Source organism: Pyxicephalus adspersus, chromosome 4 (assembly GCF_032062135.1).
Source record: "Pyxicephalus adspersus chromosome 4, UCB_Pads_2.0, whole genome shotgun sequence".
Taxonomy (NCBI): Eukaryota; Metazoa; Chordata; class Amphibia; order Anura; family Pyxicephalidae; genus Pyxicephalus; species Pyxicephalus adspersus.
This window is the reverse complement of record NC_092861.1, coordinates 73,135,702-73,162,282: the sequence shown is the minus strand read 5'-3', so window position 1 is coordinate 73,162,282 and position 26,581 is coordinate 73,135,702. Positions and strand designations below refer to the sequence as shown.

At 36.1% G+C, this 26,581-nt stretch overlaps 1 protein-coding gene across 2 annotated transcripts in view; it reads left to right on the top strand.

Annotated features, from left to right (window-relative positions):
- RNGTT (RNA guanylyltransferase and 5'-phosphatase) overlaps window positions 1–26,322 on the top strand; it is a 173,987-nt gene extending 147,665 nt beyond the window's left edge. For both annotated transcript variants that reach the window (XM_072408626.1, XM_072408625.1), the window contains exons 14-16: window positions 14,183–14,249; window positions 23,483–23,606; window positions 25,648–26,322. In XM_072408626.1, coding sequence (XP_072264727.1) covers window positions 14,183–14,249; window positions 23,483–23,606; window positions 25,648–25,811 — 355 coding nt within the window. In that variant the 3' untranslated portion in view covers window positions 25,812–26,322. The remainder of the gene's footprint in view (window positions 1–14,182; window positions 14,250–23,482; window positions 23,607–25,647) is intronic.
- The last annotated feature ends 259 nt before the right edge of the window (window positions 26,323–26,581 follow it).

Genomic DNA, 26,581 nt, shown 5'->3' with positions numbered 1-26,581 from the left:
AGTCAGAAAAATGTGATTGTTTTTTGTTTTTTTTTATTGTTGTAAATTTCGATTTTCACATGGTCATTCCCCCAAGAAATTAGTATGATTCTGTTAACTAGAATGCAAAGAAAACCATATGAACTGTCACAAAAGAAAGTTAGAATCTGCACACATTGGGCCTGATTTATTAAAGCTATTTAAGGCTGGAGAATACTATCATGGGAGAACCTGGGTGGTCCAGCAAACCTGGAATGATGATACAACTATTAAAATGCAGGTATTTTCAATCCTGGGTCAGATCTATTTCAGGTTTGCTGGATCACCCAGGTTCTTCCATGATGGTCTTTTCTTCTCTCCTATCAAAACCATAGTTTAAGTCTATCCTCTGGGTTCGTGGAATCAGGGTAATACCTGTCAGGCTTCCTGTTTATTTTATGTCAAGGAATCATAATAAAAGGTAATGGGAATATTTTAAGCTAATCTACATTGATTTTTCCTCTTGGCATATTCCTCATTGCTTCTTGCTAGTTACTATGCTGCTTGCCAGGGGAGATTGTGGTGTAATAGTGAAGATCTGACTTATCTCCGTGTAATTTTTGGCTTTGGGTCGGGATCCCTGCATTTGGCTCTCTATATCCATTGTTCAGGTTTGCTGGTATACAAAAAATACAAGGAGTTAGGATTTAAGAATTTGTTTTTGCCTTCTGTTCTAGTAAACACTTATCAAGGCAAGGCATGTCTTATTTCGAAACCTATCACCCTAAGTTGAATTAAGTTGTCAAACTGCCAGACATAATTACTAAGCTGCAGTTTTTGCACTTTAGTTATTTCTCTACATTGCTGTCCATAACCTCAGCTTTACTGCACTCATCCTTCAGTATCTTGCTATTCTGTGTGTTGCTGTTTTGTTATATGACATATCACAGGTCACCTCCATGCTTCTGTATTTAGTGTGTATAGGCATTATTGTTTTTTATAAAATCATTTCTTATGCAGAATAGGAGGGTCATATATATAGCTAACCACAAATATTTTATTCTATGTGTATTATGAAATGTTATTATAGAATAGTTGCCCAATGCTGGCATATTGGTAAAATCAAATCAGCAATAAGTTATACTGAGATTTTGGTCATGTAATTTAAATGACCAAACATAACTTTCAATTTATTTCTAACAGTGCTACATTTAGGACATGCCTTTGGTTTTATGGTTGCCAGCATACTTATTTCCAATTCCAAGAAACATTGAAGTTTGCAAATGTCTGCTGTCATTGCTGATCATAGGCTCATCACCATGACATCTGCACAGCTAAATAGAGACTAAGATGGCACCTTCCTCCCTTACAAAGTACAGAAGGGTTTAGTGCTGATTTCAGTTCATCTATGGCAGTTCTATATTTCACTCATTACAGAATAATTAAAAAAAATAATACTGTACTGTGATATTCCTATTTGAAGTCACAGTGTTTTTATATGGAATAAAAGCAAATTAAAGTAATCTATAACATTTTGTTTATAGTAGTGGCAAAATTATCCCAGTTTCCTTTTTTATAGATGTACTGCCATATACAGTTTTTTGGGGTTTTTTTTCTCCCCCAAGCCTTCCATAAAGTATCATATTGAGGAAGAATTCTTTGGCTCCTGAAGTTGGAGTTGGAAAACAATTTACCTTACTGCTGTAGGCTGTTATAAAACAAGTGTTATGGGACTGTAAATGGTTCCTGCCAGGTTTTCAGGGATAGAAACATTTTACGGTAGAGTAAGATAATACGAGAAAATTGGTAGACCTGGTCAGACAATTAAAATAATAGCAGTATTCTTGTTTTTGCCCATAGCCTATAAAATAAAAATCTTTGTGAATTGTAGGAGAAAAAAGTCGTTTTAAGTTCAGATTTACAAAATGTGTTTAATGAATTATCCGAGAATGAGAATATTTAAATATATGTTTAAACATTTTTTAAGCCTGTTATTTTTGTTAATTTTTTTAGTTAACTTTTTGTACACCTGCCATGAAATTTATCGGAAGTGTGAAATCAAATGGTGATGGCTGAAAGTAACCAATGGTAATGCACATTATGGTTTCCCTGGCCTTTGTTTCAGATGCCAGAAAAGCGGGAGAGAGAGAGATTTCCTTACCCGCTTTACTTGTTTAGGATCAGTCACTCAAAGTCAAAGCAATAGAGCCCAGTAACCTGTATATTCTATTTCTAGGTTTGGGTCCTGATCCATCTTGATTGGCCAGCCCAGGATGATATAATTATTCATTTGTTTCTGGGTTTGCTGGGACCAAACAGGCAGATAGGTTTGTTCTATTGCAGACTCATTTTTCTCTTTTAGTTGAGTTCCACTTAAAATACTTTTTTAGATATCCCTGAATAAAGCTAGTGCTTTGCTCACTGCAGACAGATTTATTTTTTTGCCCCATTTCCAGCAGCAGAAGATACTTGCCTTTCCTCTGCTCTGCATTTTGAAGTGAGGAAAGTTTCACAGGACTATTTGCTTCACCAAGCATCTATGCTTTCACATAGGAGGAAGGAGAGTGAGTAGCATATTCCTTCATACCAGGAGTATTTAGTGTCCATTGTCAAAAAAAAAGGTAAAAATATGCTGCTGGTGAATAGCGGAGAATCCTTTTGCTTTTTCTTGCGTTGGTGATGGAAAAATTTGCTTTAAATAAGAATATTTTATATACACAAAAGAATTAGGTAAAATGTTTGCTTCATTTTGTTCAGAAGCTCACTAAACCTTGGTTTCAAATCTTCCTTTTAACCTTCTACTCATTTCTGAAACTGTGATCAATATTCAAAGGCCTGTCTTTTCATGTATTATTTTACCAATATGGCAATGTCTCTTGATTTGTTCGTTCCTGGGTGAGATTCTTTTCAAAGATGACACAATCTTTAGATCTTTTCTTTCTTGGAAACTTTACACATTTTTTAAAGCATGTGGGTTAAACAAAGCCACAAGGATTCTTACTGATTATTTCTTTGGTTTTTAATTTGTTTTAGTATATAGATTTGATGTTTTGAAATTAATTTCTCTGACGTTGTTTGGGCTGATAACGACAAGGTGACTGAAACGCCTCAGCATCTTTAGTACTATAGCAAGTGGTACAGCTGGCTTATTAAACTGGGAAATAAGAATATATACTTAGCAACAAATGGATGTGATTTTGCCAGTTCAATGTCTCCCTCCTTCTCAACTACAGTATTCAGCTGTTCTCAGATTAGAACTCTTTTGCTTGATCTCAAATCCTTAATTGCTGTTAATAGGAAAGCACCTCTTATTTCTATATACCATGTAGGTATGCCCATTTGTACAGATTACTGGTGCTTGTTAAGTTTAATTAAGTAATCTCTTTCAGAATACAGTGAGAAAGCAAGACAATAGGTCAGTGTTATAGCACCTAATAAAGCTGTGTAAGCCAAGCTGTGCAAATAATTAAATTGTTTTCAGCTAATGAATCCTGCTCTCTTTTTCTGTACTGTAACATTAAAAATTAATTATTTAAAAATAAAAAATTAACTAATAGATTACCCCAGTGCCTTTAGCTTTAGATCTGGCTATTTAGTTTTGCAGTGTAAAATTTTGAAAAATTAGGGTAATAATGTAAGCATTTTTTTTAATACTCGACAAATGTATGCATTGTTTTAATTCTGGCACTAGTATTTTGTGAATCCATGTGGATCTGCGAGTCTCAACTTAAGACAATAAGATAATGTTTTTACATACCATAAGCACAAAAACATGATGACAAACAATATAAAATGCGTACATATACTCACACTCCTTTTAAAAATATTTTTAAGTGAAAGGTAGAATAGGCAACTTTTTTTTTACTGGTTTATATTATTCATAAATTACTTTTATTTGTCTCCATTGTGAGATCGCCCATAGCAATGGGGTGTGTTTCAAACAGAAAACAGGGCCAGCAGGTTATCCGTGCAACAAGGGTTTTTATTCACTAATACTAATTACAGACAAAAGCAGGCAAAATAAAGCAGCAAAAATAAAGCCTGGCCACCTCGCCTCTAACTCACTGTTAGATCCTTTTACTAACAATCCAACCCAGCCTAGTGCTGTGCAGGACTCTAAGGCTCTAACCATACAGCTTTTCCAAATATTGTCCGTCTTTACTCCCAGTTCACCTTGGCCCTCCTCCCAGCTCACCAGCCAAGACAGAGCCCCAGTAATAAGCAGGCTGGGAGTTTATATACCCAGCCTAATTTCCAGGATGCATTTCAGCTGGAAAAGTTACACCTGATCATACCTAGGTCTCTTTAGCTCCCCCACCTGGCCAAAAAGCTCGTTGTTATTCAGCCTGGTACTTCAACCCCACCTTCAGGTCAAAAGGAAAACTGACTAAACAGAAAAATACTCTGTGTATAGCCTGTATCTGGGGCAAATGTACCTGTCATCCTGGACAAAACCCTGTGATTTCTTTGGTCAGCTGCTACACCATGTATATATAAATCAAAAGCATATACAAATTTGCTACAGTTAATGACACCCTATTCAATTTAATTATCATTGTCAGTGCATTAGAAAGTCATCTGTTTAAAATATGAAAGCTGATTTTTTACCTTCATTAGCTTCAGTTGAATGTTATCATAGTGTGCCTGTAAGGCTCATTGCTGGCAATTTATAACCAACTGTAATTAAAATGTATTAGTATGATGATGTAATTTTTTTGCCACAGTCTAAAATGATAAATCGAGTTTCTAAATTATACTTAATGCATTACAGCACCCTGGTAACATGATCTTGCTCACCTTCACTGTCAAAGCCTGGAAATTGTTACAGAGCCTCTGGGATTGGGATAATTTTAAAAACCTGCCAGTGCATCAGAATAGTATATAGATTCTCCTAAAGCTTGAGTAAACTCAAACTACAAAAAGTCACCAAGGGGTAAAGTTTTTTTTTGCAGAACTAAGCCAAAAAGCAATTTTCACCTGACCATGTGGCTTTTTGTTCTTACTGCCCAATGCATGCTGAAGTTACCAAGCCTCCCCTAAAAATCCTATCCACCAGATTCTTGTCACATGATTATCTTGTTTTCCCTGAAGTCTTCACACAACATAAAAAGTAAATGGGCTAAAATGCAATTGATAATTGAAAAAAAACTGCATTCTATTGCAGTACAATGCATAAGATTCCTGCCTTCTATACAGTAAACCTATAATAAACCTATTATGAAAGTAGTGTGTAGTACCACTAATATAAGATTTTGCATAAAGTTGGAAATATGTATGCCGAGTCATGTGTCACCATGAAGTAATTATACCACCAGTAAAATAAGATTACATTTTTCCCCAAAGCATAGTGAAAACATGTTTTCAGTTTGAGTTTTATTTCGTCATCTTTCTACAGATGGACTTTTTGTCAGCATTAAGTATATTCCCACCTACACATCCTCTTCTAATTCTGATTCATGGATAGTTAACATGTACAGCGGTTTATGTGAATTGGACACTTGCTCAGTATGTATCTGTGTACAGATATCTATCTGTCCTATCTAACTGATCCATCCATCCTTACAGATGTACAGTTTTCTCTTTTTACAATGCATTGTGGAAAGCATGGTTCCCGTGCCTAGCAATGTAAATACTCTTCAGTGGCCTTGTTAAAGTGAAGTTAGTTTATTTTATGTTTGGTCACTTTCCTTTGGTAGGGCGTTAGAAGCATGCATCCTTTCCTTGTGCTGCACATTATACAGCTATATATTTTTCCATTAAATGCATACAAAAACCTTTTAATATAAATTGATTCTGTGAGATCAGTAACTGTATTTCCTGGTTCATTAAGATGTATTTTACTTCTTTTGTAGATTTCTCATCTACCTTCACTGCAACCTAATTTCCCTGTGTACTGCGTTTTTTGTACTTAGCAAAAATCCCTTCTTTAACCTAAATGGCAAAAATAAAAACTAAATATAATGCAATTTACTAGTCCTTCAATGTATGCTCTGAATTTGTTTTCTATTTTAAGGTGTTTCTTTTTTTTCACCTGACATTAACTGATCCCTTCCTGATTGTTCAGGAATGCTTCTGATCTAATGTTTATCCAGAAACTAAGGATCTGGGTGATCTTATCCTGTTTTAAAGAAGTTGGAAAGGAAGCTTGTGCTAGGGAGAATAGAAGAACTAAAATGTTGTTGGAAGCTAATAGGCTATATTTATTTATTATAAATTTATTTATACTATGTTACCCACACATGAGAACAAAATAAAGTAATATGAACATGATACAGTTTAGTCAAAAAATGCTGTATTACTTTAATTAGGTTTTTCTATTTATATAACATAGTGAGCACACATTTTATCTGAGTGGAGTCTCTTAACATTTACATTGAGGCATTTGTTGTCATTTTAGTCCTTTAATACTAATATTTTATATAAAACCTTTATTTATCCTTTCTTTCCTCTGTTCTTACTCTATTCCATTGTAGTTTTGAAATTCTGTAGTACTTAAGTTTGTTGAATGCCATTTTGCAAAACATAATGTAAGCTTTTTTCTTTCTAGTTTAAGTTAATCATTTGATAACTCTTAGTGTATCATCTGGTATGCATCTGGTGTATATTGCCCCTTTTAATCCTTTATCATTGGGAAACCTTTAGACCGAAAATTGTCAAATGGATGTAATTGTAAAGTGGACTGTTTCATCAGCATTTAAACACCCATATTTTTCTTATTTATTCCAATAAGCCAGTTGACACTACAATATTTTACGCCCATAAACCTGTTCATAGGTGGTGTGAATGTTAACATGCATTTACATTTTATCAGTGTAGATTTAGCCAAAATGTCCGTATCGCTCACCTATCCACCTTTTTTCTTGTAGCTCAGAAAAAAATCAAATCACTCTAGCTAATACCAAGTTATCTAACTTCTCAGTTTTTTTTTTTTTTGTACAGTAACTATTAACTATATTACTGTATGTAGCATTTTACATGTAACAGTAGGAACACTGGACTAAAACAAGAAATGGAAGTTTTACACCCGGTTACTAAGGCAAACTTGTATCTGGTTCCTGTGAGGTAACTCCTAATGTAAAGTGCAAACTTACAAATTCATATGTGTAAGTGCACTTTACATTATGTGTTAGGTTGAATTATCAAAAGCATTTTTCTGTCTTCCTGCCATTCTTGATGCCCTTTGCTCGTTTACAGCACTTCCTTTGTCCTTATCTGCAAAGTCAACACAGTTATTACCCATATATTGTCACAGTGAAGTATACGAAGTGCGAAACTAGCTCACATAATAGTTGGAAAGCAATGCAATCAGCAACTTGTTTTATTTTTTATACAAAATCAGATCATATTCAAGTAGAGTAATACATTGCTGGAGAGAACGCTGTGTTTGGCATCACCCACCCTTGTTTCAGGACATCACCCAAAGAAAGCGAGCTGCATAACTATTTCTTTTATCCAAAAAAGTTATTTATATAAGAATGTGATTGTTGTCTGTTTTCTTCTTTCATAATGCTTTGCTGATTTGTACTGAATTTTCACATTATTTGTAATACACACTTCAACATAATTTAAACTGTTATCAGCTACTTATACCAGACAACAGATATTTTCAGTGGGACACAATGCATTGCGTGTCAGATCACACTGGACTCAAAAACCGGGGATTTATTGTTTAAAGTGGTTGATTATGTGGGACTTTTGTGAGTAAAACTCACAAAGTAACAAAATTGAAAGATCTTTTATTGATAATACTTTGACATACGTAACTCTGAACAAACTTAGATACTTTTGATAGTACTTAGCATAAGTGATTTATATTGAACTTGGAATAATATAGTTTAGCTTTATTACACCCTTTATTCTGTAGTCATCCTTCGGATTAAGTGCTGGCTGTAGCTTTAAATTAACTGTTACAGGCCTTTTGGAAGCTTGAAGTAGTGCTAAGATGCTAAAAAAGTTTTCTGGTTTAAAGGTTCATGCAGAACTTCCATTTATTACCTGCATTCAGCATTCTCAGAAAAAATTTGAAGAGTACTTTAGTTGCTTCAAGAAAGATACTTAAAACTTGTGGAAAGCTTTCTAAACAGGCCTTTTAGACTAGCTTTCATGGACTGAAATCAGTGTGCCCTGAGCCTAACAAAATGTTTTTTTTTTTTTGTATTACAGTTGGTAAGTGACTTTGTTGCCCATTGTTTTCTTGGAAAACCAGTCAAATTTACCTTTCATCCTCAAGCCTGCTTTGGTAATATGATATTGAAAAACTTTTCCTTTAGGAAAGCATAAGGCTCAGCATACATAAAATGCAGCAACCCATTACAGCTAGTAGGATTTCAGCTGTCAGTTTTAGGTCATCATACAGGTGAAAAATAATTTCTTACTGCATGCTATGAGCTACTGTAATTTGAATGTGTCCCTTTTTAGCCCAACCTGTAATAGGAAGTTTTTTTTTATTTTTATTTTTTTAAAGAAGGACAAAAAATATTTTATTCATTGCCATATTTTCACTTCTTATTATATACTATCTGTAACAGAAATATATTGAAGCTTTGACTATTGCATATGTTTATTTATGTAGAATGCATACCTTTTTCTACCAAAGATAGGAATATTTTTCCAGCACTAATGCCATAATGCCATAAAGAACTTTCCTTTAAGTTTTCTGCTCTGTCATTTTAGTTTTTTAAACATTAAAGCACAGATGCAAAGTGAAGATTTGCTATGATTTACTTAACATAATCTGGTGCATACTGATTGCAAAAAACACTAAATGTTGCTGTGCTGCAATTATTTAAATGTAAAAAGTTGACAAGCCAGATGTGTTGAAATAAAATCAGGAGGAGTGAAATCTATCCTTTTAAATGTGCTGCATTAAGGGGAACTAAACCCACTCTACTTTCCTATCCCCATTCTGTTGCAGGCCACATTTTTTTCTTCCTCTTTGCAATCTCTGTCCATCTTGGTTGGCACAGGAGTTCTTTTTTTTCCGGCATGCACAAGGAAAGTTTAAGTTGCTTGTTTTCCCTGGCAGCCACCACTGAGCAGTGCGTGAGCACCCAATCATTTTTGACAGTTCCCCTGCACGGGAGAAAATATGTTTTTTTTGCAGAAGGGACATCACCTGTCCCATTCAGCAATAACCTCCTGCCTTATCCTGTTTTAGGACTTTATTTTCACTTTATGTACATTAAAATAAATAGTTTTGCATAATTAAAGCTTTATCACAATTTTAATAGCTAATATGGAAAACAAAAAGAAGGTCGGCTAGCCTATATTGTGCATTGATCTTTACATTTGCATAAGAAATGTAACTTATAATAAAAGATCTGGTCATTGATTTCCTACCTGTAGTTGACCTCAAGCCAAGATATTTATAATGTTTTTAGTGTTGTTGTGTAAGCCCTTCCAGGGTGGCATTGGCATTGGTAGGTTGCTTTTAGTTGACTGTATTGTCTGTAGTGTTTAGTATAACAGGTTTATTTTAAGGGTCTGCTTTATTATTCTTTAAAGTTTGATTCTATCACTAAAACAATTCATGAACATTGTGTTTTTATAAAACTATCAAAGGTTGTTTGGTGATTGCAGCAAGATATGTGTTCTTTCTATAAATATTTTGGTAGTGTGGTACTACATTTGCATATGGCCATTGTACCTTATTCCAAATGATAACTGGCAATTACATATATTTGTATGCCTTAAAGTTACTATCCATTTAGATTTAAGAAAAATTGCATGTTAAAGAGAAACTAAACTCAAAAGTCCCCCAAAACCAAAAAAAATTACTTATCTTTAATCCCACAGCGCAGTCGATCGGTCCCGAGGTCTTTTCTGGTCCCACGTCGTCCTGGCATCCGTCTTCGTGCCGGCGCTCCATGCACCGCCATCTTCGCCTCTTCTTCCTGCTTCTTCTTCCTTCGTCACCCGACCCCGACCCAGGCACGAGATCGGGTGACGTAGATGGGAAAAAAACTGATATCTGCATTTTTTATCTCTTTTCACAAAAAGGCTCCTTCTGCGCATGAGCCTCCTGGGATGCGTGACGTAGGTATCCCAGGAAGCTTTGCGCTGTCATTCATTCTCGATTGCCTAGGCAATCATAAAGTTTAGGTACGCATTAACTCAGTGGCTAAAACTAAACTGCTGACTGCTTGCATTTTATTTTGGCATTAATATAGTGCTTCTTATTGCCCTACTTACCAACAGAGACCTGCATATAAGTCTTGTTGTCTGACTCACAACCAAATAGTTACTAAGTAAACCTATGCCCACATTGTGCACACAGAAGCATTTATATATTCAGAGCAAGCTGTTAAAAAATTTTAAATCAAGTTCACCTCCATAGTTAGAAGCATTGTGAAAAACATTTCAACATTTCCAAGTTTAAAACACAAGCAAGGGAATCTTAACTTTTTGCCTGTTACAGTCGATTGTAGCAGAATTTTAGCAGGCAGCCAAACATAAAAATGTACAGCAAGTATATCTATTTTGCTAAAAACTGACGTTAACCAAACTAAAACTTTGCAGTGATTTTAAAGGATGTTTGAAAATTAGTTATTTCACAGTAAAAGTAGCTAGAGAGGTCTGGGGCACAAGTGAACTTTTAGTAATAAGTCACTAGCTGCCATTTGGTATATATAGATATAGATAGATATTTTACAAGTAACTTAAATGATGACAGGTTCTTGCTATGGTGTCCCTATATTCTGATTGCTCATTAATCCGAGTGCAGACAACCCCAGAGAGTGAATAAAAAAAAGCACGGATGGCTTCAGCCCTGATAAAGACAAATGTGCAAAGCTTAGTGAATCTGACTGCTATTTACTTTGTACCAGTCAAAGTGGAAGTAAACTGGGGAAAAAAAAAACTCACTCATCTTTTACCTTCGCAGATCCGTCGATCCCTGCAGAGCAGTGGTCACCAACCTTTTTGAACCGGCGAACTACTAAATTTAACGGCTTTGGACCGGCCATGTGCAGGGAGCCAGGTGTCATTTAAAGGGGAAAAAACTTCCCCTTTAGTGATGTCATGATGCCAGAACCTTCCCGCTGCCATGGGAGAGTGAGTGGGATGTATCCAGCGGGATGTCCCAACCCACCCACTTCCCAGAGCCTCCAACCCGTACGGGGGACATGGTCCATGGCTCGGGCCAGTGCGGCTCCCCAGCGGGGTCCTTCTCCTGACCCAGCTCGGGGGTGCCAGAGCTGCTGACCACCAAAATTTTCTCGTAGACCACCGGTTGTTGACCACTGCTCCAGAGGTTTTCTGGATTCAGTGCCGCATCGTCCTGAAATATTCCTTTGTCCTGGTGTGGAGAAAACCCTGGGCATTTCCATGTTCTTTCCTCTACTTCTGTATTCTTCGTATGTCATCTGATCTCACACTGCACAATAGAAGCTCCTGTGCATGCCTAAGATCGGGCATGTGCAGAAGGAGTAGCCAGAAGCCTCCTGGGATGCGTGACCTGGGTATCCCGGGAGGCTGTGCGCACCCATTCTGTCTTGATCGCCATAGCAACATATGCGCAGCCTATGTAAGATAAACAATTCAATAGCAGTACAGCACTGTTGTCACACCATCATAGAATGTGTATCTGGCAGTCTCAAAAAGCATTAGAAGGTCTTTATAGGGGGACCAAGAAAAAACTGTGCAGGTGCATCGATAAGTATTCTGCAACTCATATTTTTTTGTTGTTTTTGTAATGGGAGGGTATGGTTCTAGTTTAAACTTTTCTACAAGCAAATTTACTGCAGAAACAAAGTTGCCTGAATTGCATTAGAAGTTCTCTTGTTAAATTACCGTATATACACGAGTATAAGCCGACCTTTTCATCACTCAAAATGTGCTGAAAAAGCCACCTCATCTTATACTCCAGTCAGGTGCAGAAAAGCACCCGATCCGGCAGCCGCGTCCAGCGGTTTCCGTCCCCTAATGACAATGTCATCAGGCTGTCGCGGAACGCAGTACCGCTTTGTACTACTTTCAGACACTTTTTCCGGACAGAATCATACCGCCAGGGAGGGTAAAGAGAATTTAGTGGTTAGGTACGGTAAGTAGTATACCTACCTAACCACTAAATTCTCACTATGGTTATTGTTTACTGTATTATGGCTATAATGGCCGTAATATGCAATTTTATTGGTATTTATTTTGAATATTGAAATTGCCAGTAGCCGTAGCATTTCCCACCCTCGGCTTATACTGGAGTCAATCAATTTTTTCTGTTTTCCAAGGTAAAAAAAGGTACCTCGGCTTATACTTGGATCGACTTATATTCAAGTATACGGTAGTTGTCTTGAGTTGCTATTTGTTTTACATTATGGACAAACTTTCTGTGACATTAATAATTCCTAAATGTAAGGTTATCAATTCATGATTTGTTTCTTGTCAAACCTGGAACTGCTCTCATTTGTCCTTGTTATTCTTGTTAATCTATTTTTGCACTGGAAAAAGCAAGTATTTTGTGCAAGTCATTTTGGAGACAGGGTAAGACTAAATCCCTGGATTATGAAATGTAACTTTGCTTAGCCAACAGTGTGAGAAATTTGAATGCCATATACAATAATAACATTTTCTTTATGTAGTTATACAGTCTTTTGTTGCTTAATCTATTCATGTCAAAGCGTGAGAGTACTCATCTCCTCAAAACATTTACAGTTCTCTGAGAAAATATAAAAGTCTCTGCTAAAACATTAATGCTTTGTCAGGCTTTTCAGACTCTGAAAGTATTTCTAACGTGCATGAGAAGAAAACGTTCTAGAACATCTCTGATAATTTCAAGGTTTTAAGTGTCTGCCTACAAATGGATCATTTCCCCCCTCCAGCCCTTCCTATGGAATAGATGCAACCTGAAATCATAAAAATGTTTGGAAAACTATTGATCTCACTAAATGTATACCCTTTACTCTACTTATGAATGTGAAACATGTAGTTTAAATTATTGAGCTTTTTATTCTCTCTCTCAAATCATGAGACGTTGATTTTTGCAACTCTCTAGTACTTCATTTAATCTGGGGGGGGGGGGGGTTGGGACATTTATAAATATTTTTTTTTTGAATGTGTAATCCAGCACTATGCCTTGCATCATGCATATTGTCAGCTATAAGCCCATTTTTTCCTGTTCCACCGTATCATTGATTGGTGCTCTGATGTCTCCTGCAGGTGAAGGAGGGGGTTGATGATATAATTCATCAGTTCTCTGACTGCCTACATGGAATTGCATTTCAGTGAACCGTATGATGAATGACATTTAGAGATGTATGCAGGTCATGCAGCAAATATATCCTTATTCTGATTGAAGAGCGTGATGTTTTGATAGTAATAGTTATCTGAATCTGAACATATATCTGTGGGTTCTCCAGCATTACTTCCAAAGTATATCACTTACTCGACCTCTTAAAGTAGACCTGAAGTCAGGAATCAAAAATTCTAACTGATGGTTGTACGAACTTAAAAAAGACATTCAAAGTATCTTCGTCAAAATAAATAAATCCATGGCTTTTTGTTTAATCTCTACACTATACGGCTTGTGCCTTAGCCGCACTTAGCGCCAGCAGCCGGAGTTACATCATCAGTGGTCACCCAATGATATAATAAGATCGCCGTGTTAATGAAAGTCCACTGTCGAGCTAGTGGCAAGAATGTTGCTGTCTGAGTATCCAGCGATGACAGCTCCTGTACCTGTTTTTACTGCAGGGTGGCTGCACACCGGTAAGCATGTGCAATAATCAGCAAGTATGTTGTGCTCACCACCTACCAAAGAATCCAGTTCCACTAAACAAGCAGAGGTTACCCTTCTGTGAAGACAAGATATAAACATTATTAGATTTATAGACGTAAGCTGCCAAAAATGAATTAGCTCAGTTTTTCTTCTAAAATTTGAACTCTGCGCTGTACTGCAGGTATTTGTTTGTTGAGGTTGCACATCATATGCAAGCATCATGAGGGGTTTCTAGATCTGATAGGGCAACGCAAAACTTCTATAGAAAAAGTTAGGATTTACATATTTGCATTGTAAATCATGTTAACACCATACACTATGTATGTAGCATACATTATTGTCACCCTTTGGTTAAATCTTGGCAGAAGTGTTTTGTTGAGCTGTGTGTTTAGCTAGTATTCTGTTTTGTCTTTTGTACCTTGTACAGAAAATACATTTAAAATGAGCCTGCTCCATTACTGAAGGCAAAACTCCTAAGTTTGTAAGTAACTTATCATTTTTTTTCTGCTTTAGACTTCTGACTCAGAATGTTGGATTACTCTATGTTGGAAAATATGATCGCCCTTTTTCACAGATAAAGGTATGTTCCCTTGTCCATGTTTAGCAAGTCTCTTGGTCTTGTCAAAATAACATGTTTTTCAGACAACCTTGATTTACCATATATCTGTAGATTTCTGCTCCGCTCAGTACTCACAAGAATACATTAAAATTTTTTAAAAAGTATACTTCCTATATGTAGCTGTCATGGCTATATTTCTGAACTTATATATTTATAAGTTGAGTCATTTTAGCTGGCAGGTTCCAGTGTAACACAAGAATTGCATGAATTGTACCTACTAGTTATAAAGGAAGGTCCAGCAGTAAAATAACCCATAAGTTTCATTTAAACATAGAAACAAATGTTAAGGACAGAAAGCCAATGAAAACTGTGATCTAATTTTTTAAGGAAATGGCTATGCCCAGAGTAATTTTTCTCCAATTTATCTGGAAATATAGTAAGTAGATGACAGTCTAGTACCACTACTGTAGTAGATCAGTGATGGGGATGACACCCTACTAGAATGATTTTTGTTTCAGAAATTTAAAGCTTTGGAAAGAACAGGGATGTCTTTACCACTCAACCAGATTGATGAGTAAAGCAATAGAAAGCTATTGGAGATAGTGACTGCCAGGTAATTAAGGCCACAAATGTGAAGTATGATGACATACTGTATAGCTGCATCTCCTTTTTTTTCTTTTTACCGCTGATGGCTTTTGCAGAGCTTCCATTTTCATAGCTACTGTCATTGCATACTTCAGGAAAATATAAAACCCATATAATATTTTTTTACATTGAAAATCGACTTTTTATAATCCCCATAGAGAGGTAAAGTATCCTGCTCCTATGAATAAAGGACAAAAAATCAAATACAGGCATAATTTCCCTAAATTGCTTTTCCCATACAGTAATGCTATTCTGTACATGTTGTTTTATTCTCTAATATAACCTTGAAGTCACTTTGTGCTACATTCTGCACTTGATCACACAGGTCATCTGCCTTCTATCCGAGCCGTATGTCTTCTGTTTGCAACAGCTGCTGTTTTTCTTTAGGGAGTGACTTTTTTTATTAAAGTACATTTATACTATTATGGCACTGCATTGTAACTATACAAATATGAAACATTTTCAATAATTTTTTGCACATATGTTGTTTAAAGGTGTTACTGTATCCCATGGGAATTTATCAAACCTTTTTAAATTGGTAAATGGTCAAATAGTATATTTATATGATAGAGAGGGGTCCAAGGGTGCAAGCTAGGCTAGTTCTTTTTTCTTCACTTGTTTACTTACCTGTCTACCGCCAACAGAATTAGATGTGAGGGGGCATCTCCCCTGGAAAAAAACACCTGACAGCATGTTGACCCTCTGCCCTCTATGCAAAATGCTAACTGAAAGTTTTTTTTACTTTAGGTCTCTGATGTCATTCCATTGCTGTGCTTTATAACATTATAGCATATTAATGTGCTGTATTTCATGTTCATTTAGAATACTTTGGATGACATGGTAATGGAATCAAAAATTGTACATAATGTGTTCTACTTCTCCTCACTATATAAATGTATATGTGTAGTTTAATTGAAGTGAGCCACCTCTAGGTAATGTTCAAGGATGTGGGTTTAATGGGTCACTTGCAGAGATCAGCAGCATTTAGATATGAATGTAGGTATATCAGGTCACTTGATGATATCAAAGTAGATAGGGCAGGAAGGTGCCTTCCTTTTGAGTGTGGGTTTAATAGGTCACTTGCAGAAATCAGCAGTGTTTGGAGATGAAGAATTCAGCAGCTTGCAGGGCTATTCTAATTTCACTTTACATAAAAGGGTAGACAACCGCCCCCTAATTCTTGCTCGCCTAGGCCAGGGGACAGCAAACTTTTTAGGCTACTAGGCCATTTTAGGAGTTCAATGTCTCTCATGTCCTGCGCTGATGGCTCCATCCCCCACCAGGAATGCCCTGGAAATCCCTCCGCAATGCATAAGGAGAAGAGGGAACACCCCTGAAAGGAAATCCCTCTCCTCCGCAATGCATATGGAGTAGAGGGAACGCCCCTGAAAGGAAATCCCTCTCTTCTGCAATGCATACGGAGGAGAGGGAAAGGGAATGTCCCTTTACCTCTTTACGCTCGCCTGCTTCTCTGGAGCCGCAGGTTGCCAATCCCTGCTGGTCGGGATTAGGCTGGATCAACCAGGGGGGCGTTATGCCAGAACGGACTATAGGCTAGGCTGTATCTGGCCTAAGGGCGGGAGTTTGCCAACCTCTGGCCCAGGTGATCAAGAATGAATGGGAGCGCAGAGCCTCCCAGGATACCTACATCACGCATCCCTGGAAGCTCTTCGGTGCCTGAGATGCTTGGGCATGCGCAGAAGCAACCTTTTTGTGAAAAGGGAAAAAAATTGCCGATCTCACGCATGCACAGTGAGATCAGCTGTTTTTTTCCCCCCATCTAAGTCACCTGATCTTGCGTCAGGGCAGGGTGACATTGGAAGAAGAACCAGAATGAACAGTAGAAGATGGTGGCCCCCGGAGCGCCGGGACGAAGCAGCACCCGATGCAATACACCCCCAGATGGATCGGACTGCCCTGTGGGATTGATTTTTGGACACTTTTCAGTTCAGTTCCTCTTCAAGGCTCAATCCCAACACGTTTGACTTTGTTCCTAAATCAACCCAATGTGTCATTATTCTAAGCTCCACACATCTTCTATACCATGTCTGAATGGTTCCAGGTCTTTGGGCTAACTTCAGCACAGTAAAGCTGAATACCTAGCCATAAAGGATAAAAAATCACATTTTCACATTTTTTGTGTTTTCTCTTGTTTTGTTCATGTTTTCTCTCTCTGTGCACTTTGCACATCCCCTACACTCTTTCAATTTGTGCACTTGAGTTACTGTAATTGCTGCAGTTCTTCGTTTTACCTTGTTTCTCACCTTGTGGCCTACTGCTGAAAGATTGTGAATAAAATCATATAGGCAATACAAAGTAATCAGGCTTTCATCCACTGCTTGAGAAGTCCTGGGATGCATACAATTAGTAAGATTTTTTGGTGGTGAGTGAATCAAACTACCTTTATTTAGGTGACACAGCAGTTTGGAAAGAATCTCCTCAATTTCATCATGGTTTTTGTATTTATAATTGCTTTATGAGGTTTTGGTACTTCATTCAATACAATTATAAACAGTGAGCAAAAATGTCTGCCCTTTTCATTTTTAATGCCATTGTAAAATATGTATTTCCTAAATTAGTACAATCTTGTTTATAACATGAGCTTGAATTTTTTTATCCTAAAGCACCTAAAACTTAATAAATTGTATCCATGACTTTTGTAATTATCCAGTAAATATCCTGTCATTTAAAATCTTTTGTAAGTATTTTCTCCAGTGAAAAATGTTGTTTTGAACAACAGAGAACACAGTGTGTTTTTTTACTAGCAGCAAAGACACAAAGTTTATAATTTCGCCTGTACTGAATCCATTTAAAATGTCAAAGTTGCAACAAGTTTAAATTGACCTTTTAGAGTTGAATTAAAAAGAAAAGCTTTTTCACTTAAGCTTTCTTTTACGATGAGCATATCATGCTTTTTTTGAGGTTAAAAGATTTTGTTTTCTGAAATTGAAATCTGTGACTACAGACTTTCTGGGCATGTCCTGTTCGTTTCATTGGGACATGAGGAAATTTAGCCATAGGTTTTACATTTACCAGTAATGTCAATGCCAGTAATTAATTTTCTATGTAGGCAATAAATAAAAAGTTTTGTTTTTGCGGTATGACATTTTTCACCTGGATTCCACTGGTTCTGCTGCTATCACTATGATGGTTTTGTGCTTTTTACATAGAATAGGGTTAAATTTCAGAGACAGACAACTATACAACTGAAATACATATGTGTAAAGTTGTTCATGTGCCCAAAGAGTTTAGTTCTGTTTTGTGATCCAGGTATCACAATGTGCTATCTCTGATTTATTAACAATGACCCAGAACACTAGTCCAAACTATTTATCTTGCATATTTCTTCTGGATCGGTGTCTTGCAAAGTAATAAAGCTACCAATTAACTAAAGTGAATATATATTAGAGAGTTTAACACGGACAGCATTTCATTTCATTTACACATTTCAATTTATTTGTAATATTTTAGGAACATTTTCTCCCTGACTTTCACCTTGTAATCCGGATACTAACATACTTACTGTCCTAAGGTAATGGTGCTCACTCATTGCTGTGCATCTTTGGTGAAGCAGCATTGTTGGACACTGGAGAACAGGAAATATGTACAGAACACCTAATCCACCCACCTATTATATAGAGAGATGCTCTGTAGTTCACACAGGTGAGCTGAGAAGGGCTGATAACACTACATGAATTGTTAGTTACAGAAGAAATAGAAAGTGTATGGGGGTGGGTTAAGTATTGTTTTTGCACTTTTTGAACAAATAGAACAAAACACTACTAATGACTAAACTTATTACTATAATATACTACATTATAGACGTCACGTCATAAAAGATACTACATTATAGACGTCATAGAAGATTTCTGACTTGTCACAAAAACCTTGACTGCAGTGTCCCTAAAGTTAAACTCTGATTTCTCCCTCAGTCTTGCACAGTTATAGAGAATCCCCTTAATTGACATTACTTTGGTTTCACTGCACAGTGTGAGTATTTCATTCTTATTTATCATTGTAGTTGCTGTAAATGTTTGCATGGGGTAGGCAGGTTCTGTTTACTGCTTTGCAGTGCTACACAATGGTTTTGCTGTACGGTTTCTTCTCAAAATACAACAAGGTTACCTGACTTAATCCGCGATATTGTTGAAGTATGTATAGCATGCTTGCACAGTATGGTACTCTTATCTAGTCACATCCTTCACCTGTTGTATTCTGGGTCTGGTGTCTTCCGGGTTTGCCATTGGGAATATGCCAACAAATATCAGTCGTGCAGATGCATGCTGGTTTAACAGTATTGGCATTTAACAGATGCTGTGAGGGGACTAGGCATGTACACTGCACCATGATGTTTTTTTGCCAGTAGTGTCCTGGTCTAAAATCTTGTACCTGCTATCCAATTTTTTTATTTCCACTTTCATTCCACTTCAAATGTAAAGATACTAATATATAAGATGATAAAGTAAAAATGTTATGTCTTCGAAAGTTCTTCCTGTAATCATCATCATTGAGCTTTGTTAGCTGTAATACCCAGAAATGTTAAAATAACTGAATTGCATATTAAAGTTTTCAGTAATGGTGGTAAAGCCTTAAGAAGTACTAGACCACCACATACTAAACCCACACACAAGTTGTTGGACAAGTTAGTGTGTTCCTGTATGTATGTATGTCCTTTTTTATCACATGTAGTCTACATCCTGATCTATATTTCTCACGATTCTTTGCAAAAACTGCCAATTCAGAGGCTTAAGAGATCAGTGTATGATGTGTAGGAGTAATTGGAATTAGTTAGACCTCACCTGAAATATGCAGTCCAGTTTTGGGCACCAGTTCACAAAAAAGGATATTGTGGAATTGGTGAAAGCACAGAAAGGGCAAATAAAATAAAATAAGAGGCATGGGGGAGCTAAGCAATGAGAGAATAATAATAAAAATTAGCTGAACCTATTCTTCCTGGAGGACACTTTTAAGGGGGGGAAATGCTCACCCTGTATAAATATATAAATGGTCCATATAGAGAACTCTCTTCCTGATTAATGATCTGTGGAAATGTAGAGTACACTTCCTCAGGAAGTCGTTTTAGCATGTTCTGTAGATTTTTATAGGAAATGGCTGGATGTGTTTCTAGATATACATAGTGCAGAATATAACTGGGTATTAAACTGTAGAAGGAATGACACCAAAACCTCTTGGTGCAGAGAACATCCGGCTGTTTTACGGAATCAGGATGGGTCCCCCCACCACCACCTTGTTTGAGTAAGTTGAACCATATTTTTGTAAGGGTTTTTTTTTTTTTTGCCTTACCTCTTGATCAAAACTGTATATGCGTTTCTAATTGGAGTATACAGTTTTTCTAGTACATTTGTTTCCCTAGTGATTAAACCTGATTGATCTGTGTCTTTTTATGAACTGACTATGTTACATTGTAAATTGCTTAAGCACATGTACTTGTAGTCTACCTTTGGGCAGCGTTTAAAAGTGTGACAGTGCAGATGAGAATGCAATCTCAACAATGTCAGCTAATGAAATTGAAATTCTCTCAAGTTTTGTGGATGAATTACAATGTTTCAAGATTTTAAGAGTCTACAGAACAGAAGAGGAAATATTCTTTGGATTCTTAATGACACTTACTGCAGATACTATCATACATACAATGATTTTATTAGATAAACACTTTAACCAACTTTTGCTACTAATGGCTTACACACTTACTAAACAGTTGTTCCTTAATCTCTACTTTTAGTCTTTTTTGATGGTACTTTATTCAATTATTCCTATTTTGCATTTACAACAAATTAAGTCTCAGTGGTGTCTGCATTATGCATTTTCATGTAAACGCAACCAAAATATTGTGTATGATTATGCAGAGTTCTCATTGATTAGCAAGATTTTATAACGGTCAAAATTTCCAACCATCGTTTAATTTATGTGGCTGACCTTAACCGAACCATACACTTTACAATATTTTTAGTTAATGTATTTGAATGCAAGTTTTCATCTACGCAATGAATTGATTTTTTTTTATCAGAATGGCAATTAAAAATGGTTAAGGTAAAGTGAGTTGATTGCTAAAACTTTGCATTGAAAATAAATCAAGTGGATGGCACATGAAATGTTTATAGTTAATTACATGGATTAATATAAATTAACCATATTTATGCTCATATATCATGAATTTGTATGTGTTAAAATAAGGATGTTTGGCATGTGCAGTTTTAGTATAATTTACCTGGTAGTTCTGTAAGTGTCACAATTCTTGTTTGGGATTTCAGGATTTCTTCCCAATTTATTAGCTTTCTGTAAATTACACACTTGAAATACTTTGTTTTTTTTTCCCCCCCTTAATGCAGAGAAAGGAGGACGAAGCTCAAATTTGCATTGTAAATCAATAGATTACCCTTCCTTAGCCCTTTGCTGAGGTTATGTGCTGTTTTACTTCTCTTCCTGTTGATTCCTGGTTTGTGATGTAGTTGAATCTTGGTTACGATCTTATGGGAATAGTTAATCATATGGCTGTAGTTAATTATTCTTTTAACATCATTATACTTAATTAGAATACATATATCAATTGTCCCAGCCACATGCCGGGTAGACTATGTATGTTACAAACAGCTGGCACAGTAATAGATGCTAGTTATTGCTCAATTCCTTTTTTAATCTGAAATAAAATGAATTGTTTTAGTAAATCTCTGAGTAATAGCTTTTACATCTAAATGAGCAATAGTTGATTTTCCATTCAGTTCACCTTACAGGAGATACTGCCTGACCAACACAATATTTATCATTTAATAATTTTTTAACTATTTTTAAATATATTTTAAAATGAAAACTAACCCTTCACCTAAGTTGTGACAGGTTATTTTCATTTATTGTTTTTTTTAAAGGACACCATCATTTTGACTAGTGCGTTCTGTTATCTCATGGGCATCATGGGAAGTGCCATAGTCACTACTTATTCTAGGAGAGAGCATTTATTATTTTTAGGAGTATAAAATGATGCATTCCTTACTCAGTATAAATAACTACCTACACAGTTTTGCAATATTCTGAACCCAGTTCTAGGAAACCTGCCAAGTAACACACAGACCTCCTTCATGGTGTGCGTTGGTGCGTTCTCTCATGTTTGCCATTTATATTTTCAGTGTATTTAGTAGCTTTGACAGTAAATGTTATATGTTGTGAATATCGTTACATGATTTTAAGCTGGTCTATCCAGTCCACTTCTGTCATTTTTTTTTGTTTTGTCTTGTCTTTTTGGATGAATGAGTCAGCTGCATATTTAAGTCACAAAAGTACTTATTCTTTCAGAAGGACTTGCAGCTCACAGATCTACTTGAACATTAGTACATTTATTTTCCTAATCCCAATTGCACATTTTATTGATAGCGGCAAAAAGGCTTTATGAACTGCACAAATTGCTGCAGGATTAGCAGTACAGTAGAACTTTCCTGCCAATACACAAATTGCATGGGAGTGTTTAGTTGATTCGGCATCCTAAAAAGAGGTGGTATCATATCTAGGAGAGGGATATTTGTGTAATTACATAATTTTACCTTAATTTTCATTATTCATTTTACTGTAGGGCATTTTTTTTATTATCGGCCAACCATGGCCGGACTATGGGCAATAAATATTATATATTCTTACAAGTAGTAAAAGAGTTTTACAACAAACCATTATAGGTGCTTGTATTGTGAATGTACTTACTTCTCAACAGCTTGTACAGTACAAGAAACAATTTAATAATTTGTACCGTTTGTTTTTTTTAATTTTGCATGGTGTGCAAGTAAATGCTAAAGTTATTGACTGCTTTTTGTTAATGGTCTTTAGTATTCCAAGAGTTCATTTTTAAGTTTGATAAAAAAAATAGAAATGAATGGGAATATTTGAAGTAGATTGATGGTAAAACACTGCATTTGTGTAGATAATTACTCCAACATGCATGTGTTTAAAGCTATGATCAGCCGTGTTCTAATAGGAAGATTTATATAGGTCATTACATTGGCTGATTTCAGCCTTTTCCCAGAACGACTGCTCCTCCAGATTGCTAAATATGAGCCAGGCATGTATGTGTGTGTGTGTATATGTGTGTGTGTGTGTGTGTGTGTGTGTGTATATATATATATAATTTATTTATTTCACACACACTCACTTTTATCAATATACACACATACCGGAAGAAAGGCCGCTAACAATACCAAACCATTGGGAGTACATGACACAAGTACATGACATTTTATTTTTTTTATTATAAACAGAATAAAAAATGATGTAAGAAGAATTTTCTTCATATTGTATTAGCAAAATATAGAATGCTGTCAACCAGCTAATATTAAGAAGAATGCATTACGAAATAAACAATACCTTTTTTGTACATTATGATTTAGGTTCACTTACAGTGATGGGCATCAGCCGGGCATTCCGAAATATATTTAATCTTTAGATTTCACATGCCCTGTTTCTTTGATATTTTCAGGCAGAAGTTGTATCTTTGAAACTTCAGTTATGTTCTGTTTACTTATGACAACTTAAGAGGCTGCATAGCACAGAAATCTGTAATGATGAATTTCCATGTAAGAGTACATTCTTTCTCATCCCTCTCTGAACAGGTGACAAGAGACTTAAAACAATATGACAATAAAATCATAGAGTGCAAGTTTGAGAACAATTGCTGGGTCTTCATGCGGCAAAGAGTCGATAAAAGCTTTCCAAATGCTTACGAAACAGCTTTGGGTGAGTAAAACCTCTCTATAAAGAACGCATTTACCTATATTCCTAAATACCTCTTATGCTTTTTGTAGAGTTACTTAAATTAAAGAGAGTTCTACAAAAAGTGCCTGGTTTACACTGACCCAGCAGTTTCAATGCCATTGAGTCCTAAAACACAACATTCCAGGACTAGTTTTGTAAATCTTAACAGGAAAATGTTTGGTAACATTTGAACATATGTTACATGACCTTTTACTGTAAGAAATATTCTATGTTTTATAGTGTAGAAAAACAAACAATGTTACAGTTTGTACAGACCAGGTTTGCATTCCATGTACTCTAATCTGTGTGCTGTTGTCAATTTAGCAAGATTCACAACACCCGGTGTTAGGTTAACTGCCTTAATTTATTGACCAATTTCATTTACAAGAAAAGTGCATTAGATTTCAGCTGTATAAATGAACTGAACCCCAGGTAGATGACAGTAACCAAAAACATAGCCAACTGCTTAAAGGAAGCCTGTCATCATAAAAACATTTAAGGTGCCATTGCTGACTGGAAAAATGCTGTTTGTTTTTGTTGTGCTAATCCCCCTATTACATTACTTTGAGTTACTGACACAAAATTAGAGTTCTAACTTTCCTGATCAACATGCTGGCTTCAGGTCAGTGTTTTAAAATGTAAGCTAGCTGGCCTTTTATATTTCTGTTAAGAACAGGGAGCCTTAGAAGGCTATTAGACTTTTGTTTGCATCAGAAAGATTGTGTATTCCCACTCAAGGAAGAATTCTAAAAGAAAAGTATAAAAAACATTGTTGAAGCAGATCGGAAGGAGGTCAGGTGAAGATAAATTACCTTAGGAATAAATCTACATTTTCTCAGAAGCTTTTCCAACTGCCCAAAATCTGTCAACAAAGCCCCCAAAGAAGACCGAAGACACAGCAGGGTGGTGGTATCAGTAAATATTCTGTGCCAAGCATTTAAATTGAGATAATGGGATACTGGCGTGACTTTTCAATTTTACAAATTAAACTGCAAAAGGTGTATCATCTACTGTAAAGCATAAGGGGCAGCACCATGTGCATTATCAGTCATATAGCAATTGACTTGGAAAGGATCAGCTTCCCCATGTATTTATGGAAACCTGCAAATTAATTTGCTCATCTAAAGCAACCAGTGACCTGCAGCTGTCTTTGAAGTTGCTCCCGGCTGCCGCTCAGCAGGTGTTCAGCTTTGAATTATCTGGCTATCTGACCACCTACAGTTTTATATACTTTTTATAATCATAAAGCCAAAGAGAGATCAATTTTATATAATTTCTCGAAAATGTTTTCCTGATTCCGTAAACGTCTGCAAACCAGTATTAATTACCCTGAAACATTTCTTGTTGGTAAATAAAGTCATCCCTAGATGGTATATAGTGCTCATCCACTCAACTTTTTTTCTAATTAAAGATCTTTTGATGAACATACACTTTTACATTACCTGTTCATGAATGGGGAAGGAGGAGTGCTATGAATGGTGGCTGTCTGAGGGAAACAATACTGATCAGCCAGAAAAAATACCTGGACTGGTTGATCATTCTCCAGTGCCTGCAAGTAGTTTTCAGGACATTCATTTGTTCTGAAACTGGTGGATACATTAATTTATACAGTAACAGTTTCTAAAATAAAAATTTGTTCACACAGCTACAGTGTGCCTTAAAATGCATTGGACACTTTTGCTGGCCTTCCTGTTTTTGAGAATGCTAGTTTGCTAAATAAAAGGCTCCTAGCAAGTTAGCAGATTGCATGCAGCCTTTATTGGCTGCATGCTTGTTCCAAGTTATTGTTCCTCTCAGTACTCAGTATCCTCTTCTGAACTGTGCATTTATTTCTTTGAGAGGAGAAGCAGCATACTTAGGTGTGTGTGTGTGTGTGTTTTTAATTCCACTATACAAGAAGTCTTGTGAAACACTTTAACATTTTATTACTTTAATAGAATTATTTATGTCTAAGGATATATAATATTTAAGGTCTATCAATGACTCCTTTGTAACATCTGCTCTTACACATTTTATTTTGCAGCTGTTTGCAACAGTATCCAGAATCCAGTAACCAAGGAAATACTGTTTGAATTAATTGACCGATGTACAGGAGTTACTCAGGGACAAACACGGAAGCACTCACTGGATCCTGATGCTGAACTTATGCCCCCACCACCACCTAAAATGTCAAGGGTTGTTAACTGAGTTTCAGAATATGTGAAGCAAAGAGACACCATCCTAAGGGGGAAATCCATATGCATAGTCCAAATGTTGCAATAAGGACCTCCTCATGAAAAATGACTATTTGCACACAGTGATTTTGTAGCTCTCCTAAGGATGCTTCTTAAAATGCATCAAAGACTGAGTCCATTTATCTTGACTGCATTGAGAAACAAAAATTGCAAAACAGTGAGAACGTGCAAGCAATGCAAAGCATCTAATTAGAGACCTTGAAAGACACTTCTCACCCCAAGAGCTAGAAGAACTGTCAGCATTGTTTTGTCCACCTTGAAAATAAGGATGGCTCCCCCTCTATCCTTAAAGATGTGTTTATTTTATTTAATTGGTTGGTGTATGCTAACAGTTATTTAATGTGCATTTCTTTTGCATTATTTCAACATACAATTGTTTGACTTGTATAGAAAACAACATGGTCTGGTTTTGCCTGTTTTAAATTTTGCTTCATATTTTCAGATTAAAAAAAAAATTGTTGAAATGTGTATTTTTTTCTATACCCTCAATATTAACCCCACTGTGATGTGTGGCTGCCTACCCTGGTATTTGATTGTAAATGGGCAAGTTCATCCAGCCTTTAGTAATGTGGAAAATGAGCTCCCGGCATACTGTTTAAGTTTATGACAGTTTATACTTTTAGCAAGACTTTCCAGTTGAACCAAAATATGAACCATTATTTTCCTTTGTTATATAGATGTTCTCTAAAACAACTAAAACTGAGCACATAGATTTCAAAATCT